Genomic DNA, 20,076 nt, shown 5'->3' on the forward strand with positions numbered 1-20,076 from the left:
CATGTAGCACGAAGTTCGAGAACAGGCCGAGCTAGCCGGTGTACTGATTAGGGAGCTCTATGTAGGGTAGATCCTGTAGCAGAGCAAGGGAGCTGCCCGCACGGGCTCAGGTCGAAGGAAAGGCAGGGTACCGGCGCTGCTGGAACCTTCTCCTTTATGTCCCAGAGGCACTGGGCATGGTGCTCCTGTTCGCTTTTATATATGCTAATAACACTCTTGTATGTAGGCTCTACTTTAAACCCCTCCCCCCCAATTTTAAAAAATGCATCGCTTAAAAGAGTATTTGTAAATGATTTAAGCAAAGGAGTACTAGGTGGTTCACCCCCAGGCTCAGGCACAGGTGGGTCTAAGGAGCAGTGGCTGAGGTGGCTTCTGCCACCACAAAATAAAACGTCGTCGTCAGGAAGAGGGAGACTGAGGACAAATAAGCAGCCACAACAGCCTCAGGGCTGGGCTCAGAGTGCCCCTTCCAGCCCTACCTGCCCTCAGTCCGAGCACCGTGGATGGACGCCACGCAGAAGAAGAGCATGCTTGAGAGCCCCAGGGCATTGCCTCCTGCTGCACCGTGTGACCTACCTCACTCTGGACAGCATGGCTAGGTCACTTGGCAGGCCTCGCCTCAGGGACGGCTTCTGTGTGCCCCCAGGACTCTCGCCCCTCAGTGCAGGAAGGAGCCGCTCTCCCGTTGGTTGGCAGGAATTCTCATACTGCAAAATCAGTGAGTTGTCACCATGGATTATGAGGTCAGTCTTTGGGCACCTGGGTGCTCAGGCAGTGAGTTTCCCAGGACTGTACCTCTGGTCACGAGGCGTCTGTAGTGTCTGCCCTTAGCTCGGGACCTGTCCCGGCACCCGCACTACGGTAGGCGTCACACGGACCATTGGGGTGAAGACCATGATTGGGTTTCTAGAACCGCAGTCTAGGCCATAGGTTGCCTAGAAGCAGGGATTCTGTGAAGACAGGAAAAGTTGCTCAGCATCATTAGTCATCAGGGAAATGCAGATCAAAACCACAACGCCCAGTCCCACTTCACACCCACCAGAATGGCTTTTTGATTAAAAAAGGCAGGCAGAGCCTCGGCGAGGATGTGGGGAAGGGGACCCTCGTGCCCCGCCGACAGGAATGTAAACCGGGCAGCTGCTGGGGGGACAGTTCGGTAGCTCCTCAAAGTGCTGTCCGGAGTTACAGGGTTTTCCGATGCACTGGTTCTCCTACTAAATATGTAGATAAAAACGTACATTCACACTAAACTTGTAGGCAGGTTTTCATAGCGGCTGTATTCGTCGTAGTCTACGGGTAGAGACCACCCGTTGGCCGCTGATGCGCGGGGGTGACGCCGTTCAGGGCAAGAGCAGGTGTACCGCTGGCCCTGCTGTCCGCCTCTGACCTTTGACCTCCACCCCCAAATCCCATGGCCCTGCTCTCCCTCTTGGAGGCAGACTGGGAAGGTGCTGGCTGGCCCCTCGCCCCTCACCCTGCTCCTCAGTCGGCCCAGTCTCTGACCTCTGACCTTTTGGGGAGTGGGGGCTGGGGGTTGGAGACAACGTCTGCTGCACCACTCTCTAGAGTCACCTTGAGGTTTAAGATACTCTGTTGAAAAGTTCTTTATGAAGCAAAGGCTCAGGAAGATGCCCAAAATTAATAATCCTGGGACTAAAGACATGTTGTGACCTTTGAATAACAACTGAAAGTAAAGGAATTGTGGATGATACACCCAGGAAGAGTAGTTTCGCGTGTCCCTGTGAGTGTGGCAGCCACATTTACGGATGTTCCAGTTTCTCATTCTGTTCTGCGCGACACTCCTGCAGCGTGAGCCTCACATCAGAGCCTTGATAAGTAGGATTTTTGATAAGTGGTCACGGGAGGGGACACGCCCGTCCCAAGTGGAAGGTGATGGGGCTGGAGCGGAGCAGGCTGAGCAGTGGAAGACGGGGAGGCTAGGGTGCCTCGCACTCAAAGGGCAAAGTCTCCTTTCAAAAACCACCGGCCAAGCTGGGGGTGCGGTGTGTGCTGGTGTCCCCCTCTCCCTGGACCCCTGGTCCCTTTATGTTATTCAGTAGATAGACTTCAGCGTCTGCTCGGACAGCAGGGAGATTGTTCGTGGTCAGAGGGAATGGCTGTTGTGGTGTCCGTCTGTCTCTGATTGTCTCCACGTGATGTCTGTGACTGTAAAGTCCGCTTCTTCACAGCTGACCAGTCTCTCTCCTTCTTCTTCATCTCTGACTTTTCATCTTTGTCTCATGTAGGAAGCCACTGATTGCTTGTGTGGAGAAGCAGCTCTTAGGAGAACATTTAACAGCAATTCTGCACAAAGGTAGGTTTTCCTAACTTGTGTCAGACCGAATGACGGTCCTTAATTTATTAAGAAATCAAGTGAGACATCGCACATGACAACGTAAAGGACATTTTTTATTGTAGTACAACAATCACTAAAAATCATTAGGAATAACAAACATGTTAGCCCTTGGGGAAAATGAGTTCAGAGAAATAGTGAACAGCCTCTGGTAGAAATCCCACGGAATGCGCTCATGACCAAAGCTGCGGAGAGACCCAGCCACAGCTTTTGCGGCTGGGTCCTTGTGCGGCGCTTGTCCTCCATCGCTGGATTGCTGCTCCCCGGTGCTGGCCCACGCAGAATGCCTCGGGTGTAGGCTGCTTGGACAGGCCCTTAGATTGTCTCAGGGCTTCCTCCCCACGTCCTCCACTCAGCTGAATGCCAGCTGAACCTCCAGGTGGCTGGGGATATAAGCCAGAGTGCACTTTCCCATCCTGAGTCTCCTGGAGGAGCGAGCACGTGACATTGCTGACTGAGCAGTGTTCTCTTCCACGCTACATCCCTCATGTCGCTCTTCAGGCGCTGGGGAGGAGTGATTCCAGCAGCCACTGTGCACCTGCTGTTTGATTCGTTCAGTCTGCTCTCCTTGTTAATTCCTGCCCTTCAAGGTGTGCTTCCTTCCCTGGACATTAGAGTGAGCCCAGTCTCACCTCTTATAACACGTTTGTACTTGGCGTTACTTTTTATAGCTCTCAGGTATTTAATGTTACCATTTAAAAGTCAGGTGGGAGCTACAGGATCTATTTCAAGATAGTAGTGACCTTAAAGCTTAATCATGGGAAGACCCAGAATTACAAACATAAATTAGAAATTAAAAGAAAAATAATCAGCTGAAAGATGAGACCTGGTAACTCCCCCTGTGACAGATCCACTGAGCGACAAACTCAATCAGAGGTAACATGGGGCCGTGAGGCGCCGGGGGCAATCGGGGAGCGCGGGCCAGGCCGCTGTTAGTGAGACCAGGGCTTCCATGACCCGAGGGATTAAGGAACACACCTGCCCGCGTGCTCAGAAGATGACCCTGCCTGACAGGGTCTTCTCAGATTCTGGAGACCTACTTCCTACATAGAAATAAGCAGCAGTCCCTGCATTTGTAACTTACATAGTAGGTGTTGCATGGTGCACACCACGCCAACTCGCTAACGTGATGTGCTTAACGTTTGCTGTGCGGTGTCAGGGCTGGACCACCTGCTTGATGAGAACAGAGTGCCCGACCTCACTCAGATGTACCAGCTGTTCAGCCGTGTGAAGGGCGGGCAGCAGATCCTGCTGCAGCACTGGAGTGACTACATCAAGGTGTGTGGGGCCGTCTCGGCGGGCGATGACCATGCCTTGTGGGGTGTGCGGTGCCTGGCAGAGGAGAACAGTCTGGAGACACCCTGGTTTTCTTGTGGCAGGTGCTTGGGTGGATAGCAGTCTTGCATTTCCTTCTAGATGGCTGGTGCAAACCTTTTTTTTAAAGATAACACCAACAGTGTGAGCACCGCCTACAACCAGGTGTGTTGAAAGTCTACCATTCATCAGCTGCCTGGGCTCCAGTTCCAGTTCCAACCACGATTTGCAAAGAGTTGCCATTTTGTGAATCTGCTTTTTAAACATCCATGCCTTTGCTCATGAGAATTATTACACATTTTGGAATATCCATGTACTGTGTATGCTGCTTCATTTCTTAGCCATCCAGGACTATTACTTTCACAATACTTTGTTGTTTCTTGGCACGTTGGCCTGTGGTTATGGGAAGGCGGCAGGAGGGCTCTTGTGCTAGATTGCTCAGCGCCCGACCACGGTGATGGGTGCACAAGGCTGCCCCCAGTGATAAGTCCAGAGAACAGTACACACTGGGGGGTGGGGGGCGTGGGAGGGAGAAACAGGTGAACCTGGGGCAGTCTGGAGAAGGTGGGTGTAGGGTGTCAGTGCCCGTACCCCAACGGTGATGCTGCTCTATTGTTCTGCCAAATGTTAGCATCGGGGGGAGCTAAGCAAAGTGTGTAAGGATCTCTTCACTCTCTCTACTGCACGTGAATCTCTAATTACCACGAGAAAAAATTCCGTTAAATAGAAGGGATAATGGGAAGCTTGCATGCTGCTTTATGGAACAGTCAGTCCTAAAATTGCATATTCGTGTACACATGGAACACTCATGCACACGTGCACCACACCCCCCGAGATGTATACAGCAATATTGGAGCTGAAAGTCGTAGCGGACTCACACTGGATCAGCAATAGAGCTTCATGTTACGGAAAGTCTGATGGAGAATGCAGGTGTTGCTGACGAGTAGCCCTTCGGGGAGCGGGGACATGCACCGAACACAGGAGGGTCCCTCAGGAGTTTCAGTCCGGGTAGTAAAAATCCGCTCCTGAGTGTCCATCAGGGATAAGCAGTCACACACCGAGACACAACACAGGTGTGTGGCTATCCCAGGAAAGATGACCCTTGGCAGTGTGTGTGTTATTTGCCGTCAGCGCAGAAGGGTGCGGAGCAGAAAGTCCCAGCCCTGCTGGTCATACGGTGTCCCCCCCACTTACGTATGTGACACCTAAGTATGCGTGTATGTGCTATTAAGGTCAGTTTTTCAAAAACATATATTATTTCTACCAAAAGACAAAATTCGACTGAGTACATTTTGAAGATCTTAGTGGCTGTATTTGGTGATTCATGAACTGGGCAGCGCACCATCCAGCAGATAGAAAGGAGCCCCAGGAGATACGGGAGACTTTTACAGGCAGGAGGGGGCAGGACAGGAAGTTCTTGTAGTAAAGAGCAGTTGGGGTGGCAAGGTCACCTTCCTCGGGGGATGGCAGGGATCTGTCTGGCAGATAATGCTGGCAAGCCTGCTGCTCGCTCTAGGACTCCATTCCTTGGAGGGGCAGGCCGTAGGTCCCGGTCTGCTGGCGTAGGGCTGAGCACGGGGACTGCACTGGGGGCCTGCCATCCCCCTCTTTGTAAACACGTCAGGTAGGAGCTGTACTCAGCGCAGGTTGTACCGTCTGGGAGTGCGTTTCCTCAGAAGCCGTTGCTGTCACACACAGGCTTTTCGTGATCTTGAATAGGGTGTGTTTGAATTAAAAATACAGGCTACAAACTGAGCTGTTGCTGGTTAGCAGTGGGGGAGAAAGAACACTATAGTCAAGAAGGCCGAGTGGGTGTATTGGGTTAATGGGAAGTTCTGTTTAGGAATTCATACGTCAAAGGTTTTTCTAAAACTGTGGACACCAATTTATAAATTCTTCCAGAAGCAGAATTGTAACACTGAAGCATTAATTGTATATTCACTTAATTTTTTGAATGTGGGCCGAATCTGGAACTTGAGATTATTTAGTATTTAACACCAACGGTAATTAATTTATATAAAAGTATCATGATTGTTTGAGAGCAGGAGAAAATGTGTGGTACCATTGCCTGTGGATGAGTTGGTGTGTGTGTGTGTTCTTGTAGACTTTTGGGACAACAATTGTGATCAATCCTGAAAAAGACAAAGATATGGTACAGGATCTGCTGGATTTTAAGGATCGGGTGGACCATGTGATAGAAGTGTGCTTCCAGAGAAACGAGAAGTTCATCAACTTGATGAAGGAGTCCTTTGAAACGTTTATCAACAAGAGGCCAAATAAGCCCGCAGAGCTGATAGGTAGGAGAACAGACTTCCATAGTTTTTTAATGTAGGAAAGTGAGGCAGAACTCAAGCAAACATTTTTTTCCAAAATGTTTAAGCTCCTCTTGGGGAGGGTGGGGAAGGATTTGTATTACAACTTATTAGGATACACGTTTTTTTCAAAAATGTGTGTATGTGTTACGTATATATATATAAGCACGTGGCATTTCCGCAAGGGTGAACATAGTAGTAATTTTGTAAAGATGAAGCTTGACGTCACAGAAGGAAGAGACAGAAATTTATTCTCGTGTGCATTTCCTACACTAGCAGCTCCAGAGCTGTATTTGGTAAAAATGAGCCCTGGCTCTGTCTTGAGTGCAAGTAATTTGTGCTCAGAAACTGGATGAAGAGGATTTGTTCTACACAAATGTCTCTGGGTTATGAGGATGACTTGATTGATCTCTAGAGCGCATTTAGCAGGAAGATATCACTCAGTCCCTACCTTGGCATCCTCTCATCAGTACTAAAATAGGATAAAATTGGATGAGGTGTGTTTTTTTTGGATGAGGTCTTAAAAGATAACATGGTGAGCACTGTGAATTATGTAAGACTGTTGAATCACAGACCTGGACCTCTGAAACAAATAATACATGTTTAAAAAAAAAAAAGAAAAGATAGCAGGAGGGGAAGAATGAAGGGCAGTAAGTCGGAGGGGGAGACGAACCATGAGAGACTGTGGACTCTGAGAAACAAACTGAGGGTTCTAGAGGGGAGGGGGTGGGGGGATGGGTTAGCCTGGTGATGGGTATTAAAGAGGGCACGTTCTGCGTGGAGCACTGGGTGTTATGCACAAACAATGAATCCTGGAACACTACATCAAAAACTAATGATGTAATGTATGGTGATTAACATAACAAAATAAAAAAAACTAAAATAACAAGAAGATAACATGGTTTAAGATGAAACTCTTTAAATGATGACTTTATCCAAGGATGTTGTCGTAATACCAAACATATTTCAGGGTTCATAGCCTCTCACTAATCAGTGAAAGTTCTTAGGCAAAGGGCAAAGAAAGAAATAGTAAATACAGTGATTCAACATTGGGCTTATTGATTACTGTTGAGGATATGTGATGGGAATGTGGGGTTCATCATGCAGTTCTCCACTTTTGTGTATGTTCAGAGTATTTCATAATAAAAAATCGTGAGGAAAGAAACTAATAAAAGCAGCAGCAAGAGGGGCCCCTGGCTGGCCCAGGCGATGGAGCATGCAACTCTGCATCTCAGGGTTGTGGGTTCGAGCCCCACGTTGGATGTAGAGTGCTTGAAAAAACAAAATCTTAAACGCAGCAACAAAAGAAATTCACAAGGCAGTTTAGTTTGGCCTTTGTACCACTTTATGGACTGTGGCTTCTCCAAAGATGGCTATTTAATTCTTGGCCAAACCTCATGGTTGATCTGTGTGGTCTCAGCAACAAGAAGGCCGAGTGGCTTGCTCTCACCCCTGGGTACAGGGATGCTGCATGTTAAAGACAGGCCATTCCAGTGGAGCAGTGATGCGTTGTGAAACCCAGGCATGTGATTCAAGTATTTATTCTCACGTAATTTGAAAATATCTTAGAAAATCAAAGTATCTGCCTTTTGTCATATAATAATGTCATTTTGGAAAGGTTCCAGGGGGTTGTCGTCTGCTTTTTGCTTGTAGAAATTAAAGATGTTCTTTTTTCTGTTTAGAAAATGTATCATGTAGCAAATACTTATTCTTCAAATAATTTAAACTCTTAATCTCACAGCAAAGCACGTTGATTCAAAGTTGAGAGCGGGTAATAAAGAAGCAACAGACGAAGAGCTGGAGAGGATTCTTGACAAGGTCATGATAATATTCAGGTTCATTCACGGTGAGAAACACTCTACGCTGTTCCTATTAACACTGAGCATGGAGAAAAGGTTACCTGGTCCAGACATCTGGATTTGGGCCCTGTCTTTCCTTGAGGAAACTTGACTGAGACGTTTCCACTTCCGTGTTAACACAGGAAGTAGAGGGATGGCCACCCGCCTGTTGCATTGCAAGTATTCTTTTGTGGCAGCGTCCCAGGAGGCTTCCATGTTAGAGCAGCTTGCTGCAGAACGGACCCTTAGACTGTCCACAGTCGGAGGGAATATTTCCGTATTAACTGTCTGATGTCTCATGTCATTCTCATTTGGTTATAAATAGGGAAAGATGTCTTTGAAGCATTTTATAAAAAAGATTTGGCCAAAAGACTCCTGGTTGGGAAAAGCGCCTCAGTAGATGCTGAGAAATCGATGTTGTCAAAACTAAAGCATGGTAAGCATGTGGGCCCCGGGGTCTGTCCCTCCTCTGTGCTGGGCCTTGTCCCCAGTGGTGTTGACGCCCTCTGCTTGTGTCCCAGAGTGTGGCGCCGCTTTCACCAGCAAGCTGGAAGGCATGTTCAAGGACATGGAGCTCTCCAAGGACATCATGGTCCAGTTCAAGCAGGCAAGCTGTGTTTCTGTTCAAGTAAAAAGGCTGTATGTAAGCGATCCCACTTTACGTTATGTCAAGCTCTCAGCCTTAAAAATGACACTCCTCACACATTTGAGTAACTTAAATTCAAAATGAAAAAGAAAAGTAATCCCTAAAGATGTATAACAAAAATCTGATTTAATAAGTGTAATAGTATCCTGTGTTGGTAACATAACCAAAGAAGAAGAAGTATCCCAAGTGGCTTTGGAATGTGTCCTGTGTCTTCAGTGGAATGTGTTCTTGGGACTAAATACAAACACATGTTGAACCATGTTTTGAAAATTACACCACTTACCTTTTTATGAGCTAGTGATTTTGGATGATATTCTACAGTACTTAATTTTATCTTGTTTTCTTTGTTTTTAGTATATGCAGAATCAGAGTGACCCGGGCTCTATAGATCTAACAGTGAACATACTTACGATGGGTTACTGGCCCACATACACGCCTATGGAAGTGCATTTAACTCCAGAAGTAAGTGTTTGAAAGAGCATCTGTCCTTTGCCTTTCATGTGTCGGTGCTGCCAAAGCGCCAGAGACTTCTTGCACGCCTTCTGTGCACAGATGTGTTCTCTGTCACGAGATGTTTAATGAGAGGGTTTTAAATCCCACCGTCACAGACCCAGTGTCCTTGTAGTCTCTGGATACCAGTGTTGCTCAGTGACTGCCTCTGACCCTGCCTGTGGGTCCTTCTGACACCCCCCGCCCCCCGCCAGGCCCCTGGCTGACTGTTGAGAAGACGACGGCCCAGGTGCAGGGAGGCGCTGCTTGCTGGTCGTCCTTCCGTCCCAGTGCGGGCGCTCCGGGTCTCACGGGCCTGCTCAGCACTGCGTCAGGAGGCCCCTGCTGTCCGTCGGCCCCGTCTGTTGGTGGTGGCCCATGTCGCCATTGGGTTAAGGCGTTAGCTGGTTTCTCGACTGTGGTTCGTATTTTTCCTTTTGAAATTTTGAAGTAATCTGTGGGAAGATACTCCCCTTCTTCCCCGTCAGACTCTCCCGCTGGGCACCTCCTGAGTCCTGCTGACAAGTAGTGGCTTTCTCTGTCTCTGTGTGTATGAACTCACGGGCCCTTGGTTACTTGTCTCCACGTTCGCGCTGTCCCGCTGCCGGCTGGTGGAGCGCCTTACCGGCCCTTTGTCCTTCTACAGGCCCTTGTGGGTTTTTTAGTACTTTTTTGTTTTCTAGCAAAAGATGTTTGAGGCTTACCATACTGTGCCTTTTAAAAATATACCTACAATATCAATGCAAATAACTCAATTGTAGGTGAAGCATACCTACAATTTCCCACTTCAACCTGTACAGTTGGGTGGCATCTTCGTCTAGGTCATCCCAGACAGAACCCCGCACCCGTTGAGCACGCCCTCCCCCATTCCATCCAGCCAGACCTAGGCACCAGCTGACCTGCTGTCTGGATTCTCTGTTCCAGATGGTAACATAATGGGAACCACACACCGTGTGGCCTTTGGTGTCTGGCTCTGCTTCCTCTCGGCATATCCTGTTTGCAAGGCCCATCTGCACTGCAGCCTGTGTCGTGCCTCCTTCCTTTTTAGGGCTGAGTGATACTCCAGGGTGCACGCAGACCACATGTTGTCCATCCGTCCATCCGTCCTTCCATGGACACTTGAGTGGCTTTCACCTTTTGGCCTCTGTGGGTGTCGCTGCTATGGCAGGAGCGTGTAAATACCGGAGCCCCTGCTTTCAGTTCCTTTGGGGTCCACGCCTGGGAGTAGAAGTGCTGGGTCGTGTGGTAATCCTGTTCAACTGTTGGAGAAACTACTGGTTTTCCACGGCAGCTGCTCCCTCCCCCACCCCCACTAGAGGCACACAGGCCTTCCCGTTTCTCCACATCCCCATCCGCACTTGTGATTTAGCCGTCTTAACGGGTGTGAATCAGTGTCTCATTTTGGTTTGATCTGCTTTTCCATAACGAATAATGATACCTTTGAGCGTCATTCGTGTGCTCATCGGCCACTGTCGCTCCTTGAAGAACCCTCTGTGCAGTTCTTTGCCTGTTTCGTAATTGTGTTACCTGTCTTTCTGTTGCTGTAAGTTGCAAGAGTTCTTTATATATCCTGGGCACTAGATCCTTACTGGGTATGTGATTTGCAGATATCTTCTCCCATTCTGTGAGATGTCTTTTCACTATTTTGATGGTGTTCTTTGCACAGAATTTTAGAATTTTAATGAGGTCTGACCTGTTTTTTTCTGTTGTTACTTTTTGGTGTCATATCTAAGAACTATGGCCCAATCCACGGCCCAATCATGAAAGTTCACTCCTGTGTCTTCTGCTGAGAGTTTTATAGTCTTAGCTCTTACACTTAGGTCTCTGATCCATTTTGAGCCTGGGGTTGTAACTGGCACATAGTAATCCCCCAGCGTTAGCTTCTGTCCTCTCACTGTTAGTACCACTCCCAGGAGTTAATCTCAGGGAAAAAGTTTTTAAGAAGTATATCACAGTATTGGCTTTTATTGCGTGGGGGTCATACGGTATTAGATATGTGTTCTGAAAGAGTCGCTGCCTTTCAGATACACACTAAAAGATTCAGAAAAGAAATGACCGTCATGTCTGGGATTTGATGTTGGCGATGGGTAGTGGGTGTTGGGGGATAGTTTTGAAGCGTGAGGACAGGTTTTTCGCGCGGATGGGAGGCTGATGGGCATTCTGACTTGGATGGAGCACTCAGGAAGGGTGCCGCAGGCCAGAAGAGTGACATACCCTCCGTCGGCCCTGCCCCCTGAGCTCTCTGTCCGGAGGGAGGTTCACAAGTTGCTGTAAATGCTGTCGGAGAGAGCAGCTGGAGAAGACCTCTGTGAGGAAGGAGCCCTTAAAGATGAGCAGGCATGGCAGCGGGTTCCCGTGGCAGCCTGAGCAAGGACAGCATGGCGCACTTGGTCAAGTGGAGGAGGCACGGGACAGGCCAGTGCAGTCAGCAGTTTGGAAGGAAGGGCCCGTGGCAAGCCTCGGGAGAGTTTCTGCCTCTATCCTAAGAACTTGGGAGCAGCCAAGGACACCGACAGGGGAATGAGCCGAGTGGCTGGCGCTCAGGATTGGGAGCTGAGGGTGCCACTGTGTCCAGGGTGGGTGGGAGAGCAACCGAGGAAGGCTCAGAAGGAATGGACGAGACACGGAGGGCAGGGGAGACTGTGCGCGCAAAGCTGTTATTCAGGGTCATCTCTCTCGTTGAAGTCTGAAGCAGCATAGACCGTCGGCTGTCCTGGTGCAGAGTGGTGGCGACGTCCAGGGAGCCGAGCGGAGAGGGTGGGGGGGGGCGTGTGGTGCCCCGGAGAGTGCACGCGGAAATGCTGTCATGGAGGTCAGAGAGCTTGTCCATCAGGGAGAGTGGCATGCCGCCCGGGGTGCAGAGGGGGTGGGCACCTGGACGAGGAGGAGGGGGGAGGGGCTTAGGAACTTAGAAGTGAGATCACAGCAATAAAGAAGTGGGAGGTCTGGAAGGTACGGGAAATCCTCCCTGAAAGTAACAATGGAAACAGTGACACGTCGTGCCTCCTATGCGGGCACGCTTGCGGGCTTTGACAGCGCCCACCCGGCGGCTCCGAGACCTGGCACTCTGACCGGGGTGACCTCGGTGCTGCGGACGGTCTGTGCCGCAGGCTGGGGACGCCCAGTGTGCGGTGTGGACGCTGCAGAGCACAGGCTGTGTGTACATCGGGTGCACCAATCACCACTTCCTGCAGCGTTGCAGGCGGGAGGAAACCCCGATGGCGCACATCTTCACAGGCCATAGAATAATCCAGAAAAGCAGCAGTCAAAATACAGAACTGATCTTTTATCTTTCCAGATTCAGCTGTGAAGAATTGTAAAAACTCTGTAAATTGAGCAATATGTGGTCTTTAAATGAATGGCGTTTAGCATCATTACATCTGTTGTTTTCCTGTGCTTGGCAGATGGTTAAACTTCAGGAAGTATTTAAGACATTTTATCTCGGAAAGCACAGTGGTCGAAAACTTCAGTGGCAAACTACATTGGGGCATGCTGTTTTAAAAGCAGAGTTTAAGGAAGTAAGTTCTTTGTCTGTTTCTCACTTATTTTTTATAAATATGTTCCTAGCATTTTTTAAATTGTGGTTGAACTTTGGTAGCAAATAAAAAAAAAGACTGTTCAGTGTAATTCAGCACTGGCTTTTCTGGGTCAGTAGAATTAAATAGTTGAAGGATTAACATTCTAAAAGTCAATAAGAAATCAATAAAAATAGAAAAGCATTTACCTAACTGAAAAAAGAGCAAAAGAGTGCTGGCTTGGGCAGCACATAGACCGGAACTGGAACAGTAGAGAAGATTAGCATGAAAATGACACACAAATTCGTGAAGCGTTCGTACTTTAAAAAAAGAGCAAAGGATGTGTAGAGGTAGCTCATGAAAGCAAGGCTCAAAAAATCGAATGCAATGAAAATATGTTCTTCTCTGCTAGTCACAGGGTTGCAGATTAAAATGCAGTAAAATACCACATTTTAACTACAGAATTGATCAAGGCTAAAACTTGAAAGAACAGCACCTCTCGCTAGTGGGAGGGGGAGCGCGTGAGCTTCAGGGAGGGTGGTTTAGCAGCGCATCCCCAGCCTCTAGTCACAGGCTTTGTCACGGTAACGCCAGTTCTAGAAATTCATCTTAATGAGACATTTTCACAGAGTAATGAATAAGCCCACCTGTTGCAGTGCTAGGGACATGATATGAGAGGAAAGTGCATTCCGTGTACTGATAACAGAAAGAAGCAGGTCACAAAAGAGCCTTCATGCTCCTGTTTAACTTCAGTTTTGTAAATAAAATTTGGTTGTATACACTAAGCAGAAAATTTACAAAATTTCTACTTTGCTACTGTTACAAGGCACTGATGTACCCTGTAAACAAGGCAACCTGTACACAGCGTATGGAAATTACACACCTCACCTGCCTCTGCACAGCCGACCCTCCCCCAGGTCCCGCAGCTTTCCTCCGCACGGAGCTCACCGCGTGCGTGTGCGGGCCTCTGCCTGTGGACACTCGGTGAATAGGAGCGGGAGATGCTGCTGTGGGGTCCAAGGCCCAGTTTCATTTTGTTCTTGTATAATCAATTACTTAACTTCTTCTTGTTTGCTGGCTGGTTAGTAATTTCCTAGCCCCGCACCCCACACAGTTTGAGAGCAAAAAGAAAACTCTTAGGCTTTTCCAAAGATTGTGTGCACCACTCCCCACGAGCCACGCCCGTTTTCTTCCAGGGAAAGAAGGAGTTCCAAGTGTCCCTCTTCCAGACGCTGGTGCTTCTCATGTTCAACGAAGGGGACGGGTTCAGCTTTGAAGAAATAAAAATGGCCACGGGGATAGGTGAGAGCCCTCTCTGGGTGAAGGCGCGGCTCCTGGGGGCGGTGCTGTTAAAACACGCGTGTGTTTAAGAGACGGTGCAGACGCACCTTCTCCCGGGGCCACCCTGAGCACACAGCTCCTTTGGCTCTTGCTGAGTCACTCACCGTGGTGGTGGCCTGGTTTTCTCCCTTGCAGAGGACAGCGAACTGCGAAGGACACTTCAGTCCCTGGCCTGTGGGAAAGCACGAGTTCTGCTTAAAAGTCCCAAAGGGAAGGAGGTGGAAGACGGGGACACGTTCACGTTCAATGGGGAGTTCAAGCACAAGTTGTTTCGGATAAAGATCAACCAGATCCAGATGAAGGAAACCGTACGTAGGGACTTGCTTGTTTCACCCTCAGGGCACTCGCTGAGGGGCCCTTCGTGCTTAAGAGTCCTTTCTGAGCGCCCCAGCATAGCGTTGGTTAACTTCGTGTTCACGGTGGGAGTGAACGTGAGACAGAAATGAGTGTAAGTTACCATCCTCTTCACGAGAGTGGAGTGAGAGAGCTTCCTGGGCCGGATTCCATTGGCCGCAAGAGCTGGTGTCCAAAACCCAGTCACTTGCCTTCTTATTTTTGCACAGCGCATTTCAGCCTTGGCCTCAGCCAGGGTCTGGGGTGACAGTGCTGGGGGTCATGGGCGTCACAGACCCACTGACGTTGTGGCTGTGGTCTGTGCAGGTGGAGCGTCTGGAGCCTTGATGAGGCGCTCGGCTGTCTTGTATCCAGAGCCCATTCTGCACCACTGCCCTCAGGCCCTTCCTAATGCGGAAGCCCTCGCGCCCCTGGGGTGTTGTCAGCATGCAGGCCAGGAGGGCAGTGGCACCCCTGGTACCCGCGTACAGAACAGGGTGTCCAGCCGGCCCCCGGGCACGTACATGAGTGGAGAGGCCTTGTGAAGGCTCCAGGGCACTTCAGAAACGCAAGCACAGCTTCAGTTGATCTGCAGTGGTTTCCCAGTTTCTCCACCCCCAGCAGTAGACAACTGGTTGCTTCACTTACCTACAGGTGTTCAGGTGTAGCCCAGTTAGAAATAAGTTTAGATTACCCAAAAAGAAATGCCGAAGACCAGTAAACTATATAAAAGATGTTCATTCTCATGCGTAATTTTTTTAATACGAATTAAGATAATATTCTACTTTTCATCTGTCAATTTTAGGAAATGTTTAAAAGTTTGATAATACCCAGACTTGGCAAGTATGTGAGAAAACAGGCATTCTCTTTTATGTTTTTATCTTTTAAAAGATGCTTTTCGGGCGCCTGGGTGGCTCAGTTGGTTAAGCGACTGCCTTCGGCGCAGGTCATGATCCTGGAGTCCCGGGATCGAGTCCCGCATCGGGCTCCCTGCTCAGCGAGGAGCCTGCTTCTCCCTCTGACCCTCCCCCCTCTCATGCTCTCTCTCTCTCTCATTCTCTCTCTCAAATAAATAAATAAATAAAATCTTTAAAAAAAAAAAAAAGATGCTTTTAGTGGGCAGTTTGACATACTTGTTAAAGATTTAAATGCATATATCCTTTGATCCATCTTTTTTTAATATTCGGAATTTCTGATAGAGTGGTTAAAAGGTGTACAGTGTTGGAGTTACAATTTCAAAGTGGGACTGTTCTCTCTGTCCCCTAAAGATAATCTCTACTGGCACTTTTATTTGCACTCATGCTGCTTTCTCCTAGGATGTAAATATATAGTCTTCTTTTTCTTTCATGGGATTACTCTGTATATGCCATTTGTATGTACCATTGTGTGACCTGTTCTTTTTCTGTATTATGGGCCTCTGTCCACATCAGGTCTTGGGTTTTTCATGGGTGCAGAGTTGTTGGTTGTGTGAATCTACGGGAGTTTGGCAGTGCCCATGTTGAAAGGCATTTAAGTGCCTTCCATCTCTACTGGAAATAACATTACATGAAACATCCTGGCGCAGAGATTCCTGTGTGCCTGTTAGAATGTTTCTTTAGTATAAAATCGTTGCCGTGGGCCGCCTGGGTGGCTCAGTGGGTTAAGTGTCTGCCTTCGGCTCAGGTCCCAGAGTCCTGGGATGGAGGCCCGCATCGGGCTCCCTGCTCATCGGGAGCCTGCTCTTCCCTCTGCCTGCCGCTCCCCCTGCTTGTGCTCTCTTTTGCTCTCCCTCTCTCAGATAAATGAATTTTTTAAAAATCTAAAAAAATAAAAAATTAAAATTGTTGCCCTGGAGTTATAAGGTCAAAGAATGTGTACTTTTGTTAGTTTGACCACCCTTTGCCAAATGGAAGTCTTGACAGATTTTTACCAGATTTCCGTGTCCAGTTTCACAAGAGGGCCAGCCCTCCCTCTACCTGCCCTTTGCCCACCCTGTTCTTATGGGCACAGAAGTGATTCATTGCCATTTTAGCTTGAATTTCTTTGAGCATCTTTATGCCAGTTAGTAGCTTATGCAAATTATATAGTCTTTCTGATCCTCAAGTCTTCGGCTTTTGAAGTAAGACACAATACCACCACAGGTTGTGTGAATTACATGCACAGTGTTGACAAAACCTCTTGGCCGAGAACCTGTCAGCACTTTAGAAATGTTGGTGTGGCTCATGTTTATAGATTTTTCTGATTAATTGCTTGTTCAAGTCACTGGCACATTTGTTGGCATATTCTCTCTCATTAGTAAATGTCCTTTATATATTAAAGAAATTGACCATCATTTCTGACAGATAATTTTGTGTTTTGAGATTTTTTTTCCCCACATGGAAGTTTTTAAATTCTTAAGTATAGTCTTTTCCTTTATGGTTTCTGACTTGGGGGTCATGCCTAGGAAAAACCTTCCTTTACCCCAACATTTAAAAAATAATTACTTGTGGACACCTGGGTGGCTCAGTTGGTTAAGTGACTGCCTTCGGCTCAGGTCATGATCCTGGAGTCCCGGGATCGAGTCCCGCATCGAGCTCCCTGCTCAGCGGGGAGTCTGCTTCTCCCTCTGACCCTACCCCCTCGCATGCTCTCTCTCTGTCATTCTCTCTCTCAAATAAATAAATAAATAAAATCTTTAAAAAAAAAATAAAAAAATACTTGTATTTTTCTAGTAGTATTTACATTTAAGTTTTTCCTTGAGCAACATAGAAATTCTTTTAATAAAAAGCAATCTAATTACTCTTCCTATTCTAAAACTGAATTGAAAATACCACTGTCTGACAACTTATTTTAATTGTCACTCTTATTTATTAAATTCACATAGTATGGGTCAGTTTCTCAATTCTGTTCTGCAGATTCTATTGCTCTGTTTCATAGCCAGCACCCAAATTATTTTAATTAATGTACCTATTCCTATAAACTTATTCTTCCAGTGAGCTTGAGAATAATTTTATCTTGTCTTTGCCTCCCAAATAAGAACATGGACATCTTTTATTCAGAGTGTATTACGTTAATTTCCAGTTTTCATTTTTACCATACTGAATCTGTTTCATATCTGTGTTTGTATATATATGAATATAAATCTCTTCACGGGAGTTTTCTACTAAAAGCCTTGCATATTTAGTAGATAGTTCAGCAAATACTTATTAAGCACCTTCCCTGGGCCAGGTCCTCTCTGAAGCACTGAGAATTCATCCATTAACAATAACATACTCTTACAAGTCTCTGCTTGAGGGAACTTTGAGCAGATGATTACACACTGATGAGCTCGTTAGACTTGAGGTCACAGTTACAGTGGAGAAGTACAGGAAAGCCAGTCTAATACCGTGGGTGAGGGAAGGCCTTCCCACCAAAGGCAAAGCTGAGCTAGGTGAGGCCTGAAGAGGCAGGTCGCACCTGTGAGGGATTTGGGGAAAGCACTGAAGACTTTAGGCAAGAAGGCCAATAAAATGCTGGCACTTGGTAAAGGGGATCTTCCCTGTTGGCATGTTTAATTATTACCAGTGTGTATACATTAATATCGTTTATCTTTGTGTATTTATCTTGTGTCCAGCCACTTTATAAAATTCTCATGGTTTGATGGTTTCTCAGTTGATTTTCTTGGATTTTTGGATTTGTAGGGCATCTACAAAGAATTATGTGTTTGCTCCTTTTCAGCATACCTCTTTAGTTCTCTTAGTGCATAGCTAGAACCTCTGAAATAACTTTTTTTTTTTTTAAGTAGGTTCCATACCCAGGATCAAGATCAAGAGTCAGACGCTTAACCAACTGAGCCACCCAGGCACCCCGCCCCCACCCCCAAAATAACATTTTTAGGAAAAAATAGTGCTACCAGGCTTTTTCTTCACTTCCTCATTTTTTCTTAAGTACAGGGAACATTAACCTTTCTAGGGTCATGGATCCGTTTGGAAAGCATGGCTTCTGTCTTTCTGAAACATACATATGTCACATACATGCACAGCCCTGCCTCTCCCCTGCCCACCCGTGATCTGCGGACCTCCATTAGGTTGCTGTGTAACTAACATGAAGTTGTTACCAGTATTTGCTGTTTGCTTCTGATAACAGCTTTTTATCCTGAATGTTCAGGTGTGTTTTTTTTTTTAATTTCTCCTTATATGTTAAAGTTTGTTTTAGATCAAGAATAGATTTTCAGTTTTATTATGCCTTTGCAGCATCTGTCGAGATGATCATATAATCTAACCTTGAAACTGCTGTGGTGATATTAGTTACATTAGTAGGTTTCCTGATGTTGAGCAAAGCTTACGTTTCCGGAGTAATCTCTGATAGCTGTTGTGCTTTGTTTTATTTTGTTTTTACTGTGCTACTGGATCTAATCCAGGATTATATAGGGTTTATGTAGTATTTTGTAGCTTTTTTATAAGAGAAATATGACTTATAAAAATGAAGTCATGTTGTCCTTGGGAAGCTAGGTTTTGCTTGAACAGATAAAAATGCATAACAGAACAGGATTTACCCAAAGTTTGGCCTTTCTTTGCATCAGAAGTTTCTCATCAAACTCAACAATATGAAATAACGCCAAAATATATCTTTAAACTTCACTCTTTTGTGTGCATACGCAGGTGGAAGAACAAGTCAGCACCACTGAGCGCGTGTTTCAGGACAGACAGTATCAGATTGATGCTGCTATTGTCAGAATAATGAAGATGAGAAAGACTCTTGGTCATAATCTTCTAGTTTCTGAATTGTATAATCAGCTGAAATTTCCAGTAAAGGTAAATGTACATTAGCTTAATTAAACTTGTAGTATTGTGCTGAACATTGAAAAAGCGTGTTCAGTTCTTAACGCTGTAGACCCGTTTGTCCTGCGTCACAGGTGATCGTTTCCGGCACTAGTCTACCTTTGTGTGCCCACCGAGTGTCGAACAGCCAGCGAGCGATGACAGTGGAGTCTCTGTTTCAAATGCTGTTTGTCACCATCTGGGAACATGAGGTCCCTAAAACTCCCCCTTGCAGGGAGGTTGTACTTGATACCTTTTTAGGAGGGGGAGGCACGTGGCAGAGCTTCAGACCGTGTTTCTCAGTATATAGCTGTTCAGGTTATGCCCTAGGATTCTGAGGAAATCCCACTAACAGCTCATTTACTCAGCATTGACAAGCTCCAGAGCATTTTCTGTTTTGAGAATCTCTCCTTGTTTCCGCACATGAGAAAGTTGGCCCTGAATGGACTGAGCGCTACTGCCCTGGACGTATGGACATATGTGGAGTACGGACCGGTTAGGGAAGCATCAGGAAAAGCTCTTTGAAACATGAGCCTCCACCTGGAAAGTATGGGGCTCTCATGAGACCTGGCTTTTCAGTGCCCGAGCCTGGCCCCATGTTCCTTTGGGGTGGAAGTTCCCTGATTCTGTGTTGTCCAGTTTGGTAGAAGAGCAACTGACCCTCCATCCTCACTGAGGGAGTCAGGTTGAAGTGAGTCAGTGAGCAGACGCCGACGCGGCCAGAGCCGTCTTACCCGAACAAGCACGGGGCAGCTGTGCCCTCCAGAGACGGTGCATTCTCCACTCCACAGTGCCTGGGCGATCACAGAACCCTGCTGTGGGCACCATTCTTTCCTACCTCTAGTGGGGCGAGTGTTCGCTTTCCCTTCGCAGATGAGAAACCCATCAGTTAAAGGACTGAAGGGCGGGGGAGGTGTGTAGCGGCCGTAGCGGCGATTCAGCCCTGATCCCGTATCTTGTGAATGTATGAACTGAACAGAAGGCTAGGCCTTTTGATAGAGAGCGTGTGCCCTAGGACAGGGAGAAGCTTGTTCATAAGCGACACGAGTGTGCTTCCTCCCGCAGCAGAGCGGGGGCGCCCTTCCCAGGCAGCCTCCTCACGTTGCCCCTCGTGCTTTCAGCGTAGGAGCACTGGCCGCCTGGGCTCCCACCCCCTCCACAGAGCACATTCGGGACGC

General features: G+C 47.3%; 1 protein-coding gene across 2 annotated transcripts in view; it reads left to right on the forward strand.

Annotated features, from left to right (window-relative positions):
• CUL4A (cullin 4A) overlaps positions 1-20,076 on the forward strand; it is a 41,921-nt gene that overhangs the window by 19,817 nt on the left and 2,028 nt on the right. For both annotated transcript variants that reach the window (XM_025874547.2, XM_073887446.1), the window contains 11 exons: positions 2,247-2,314; positions 3,513-3,631; positions 5,772-5,964; positions 7,721-7,825; positions 8,143-8,253; positions 8,339-8,424; positions 8,818-8,925; positions 12,357-12,470; positions 13,664-13,769; positions 13,944-14,116; positions 18,740-18,892. In XM_025874547.2, the coding sequence (XP_025730332.1) occupies positions 2,247-2,314; positions 3,513-3,631; positions 5,772-5,964; positions 7,721-7,825; positions 8,143-8,253; positions 8,339-8,424; positions 8,818-8,925; positions 12,357-12,470; positions 13,664-13,769; positions 13,944-14,116; positions 18,740-18,892 (1,336 nt within the window). The remainder of the gene's footprint in view (positions 1-2,246; positions 2,315-3,512; positions 3,632-5,771; positions 5,965-7,720; positions 7,826-8,142; positions 8,254-8,338; positions 8,425-8,817; positions 8,926-12,356; positions 12,471-13,663; positions 13,770-13,943; positions 14,117-18,739; positions 18,893-20,076) is intronic.

The sequence above is a fragment of the Callorhinus ursinus genome, unplaced genomic scaffold (genome assembly GCF_003265705.2).
Source record: "Callorhinus ursinus isolate GAN/ISIS: 27379988/994484 unplaced genomic scaffold, GSC_fseal_2.0 scaffold79, whole genome shotgun sequence".
Lineage (NCBI taxonomy): Eukaryota > Metazoa > Chordata > Mammalia > Carnivora > Otariidae > Callorhinus > Callorhinus ursinus.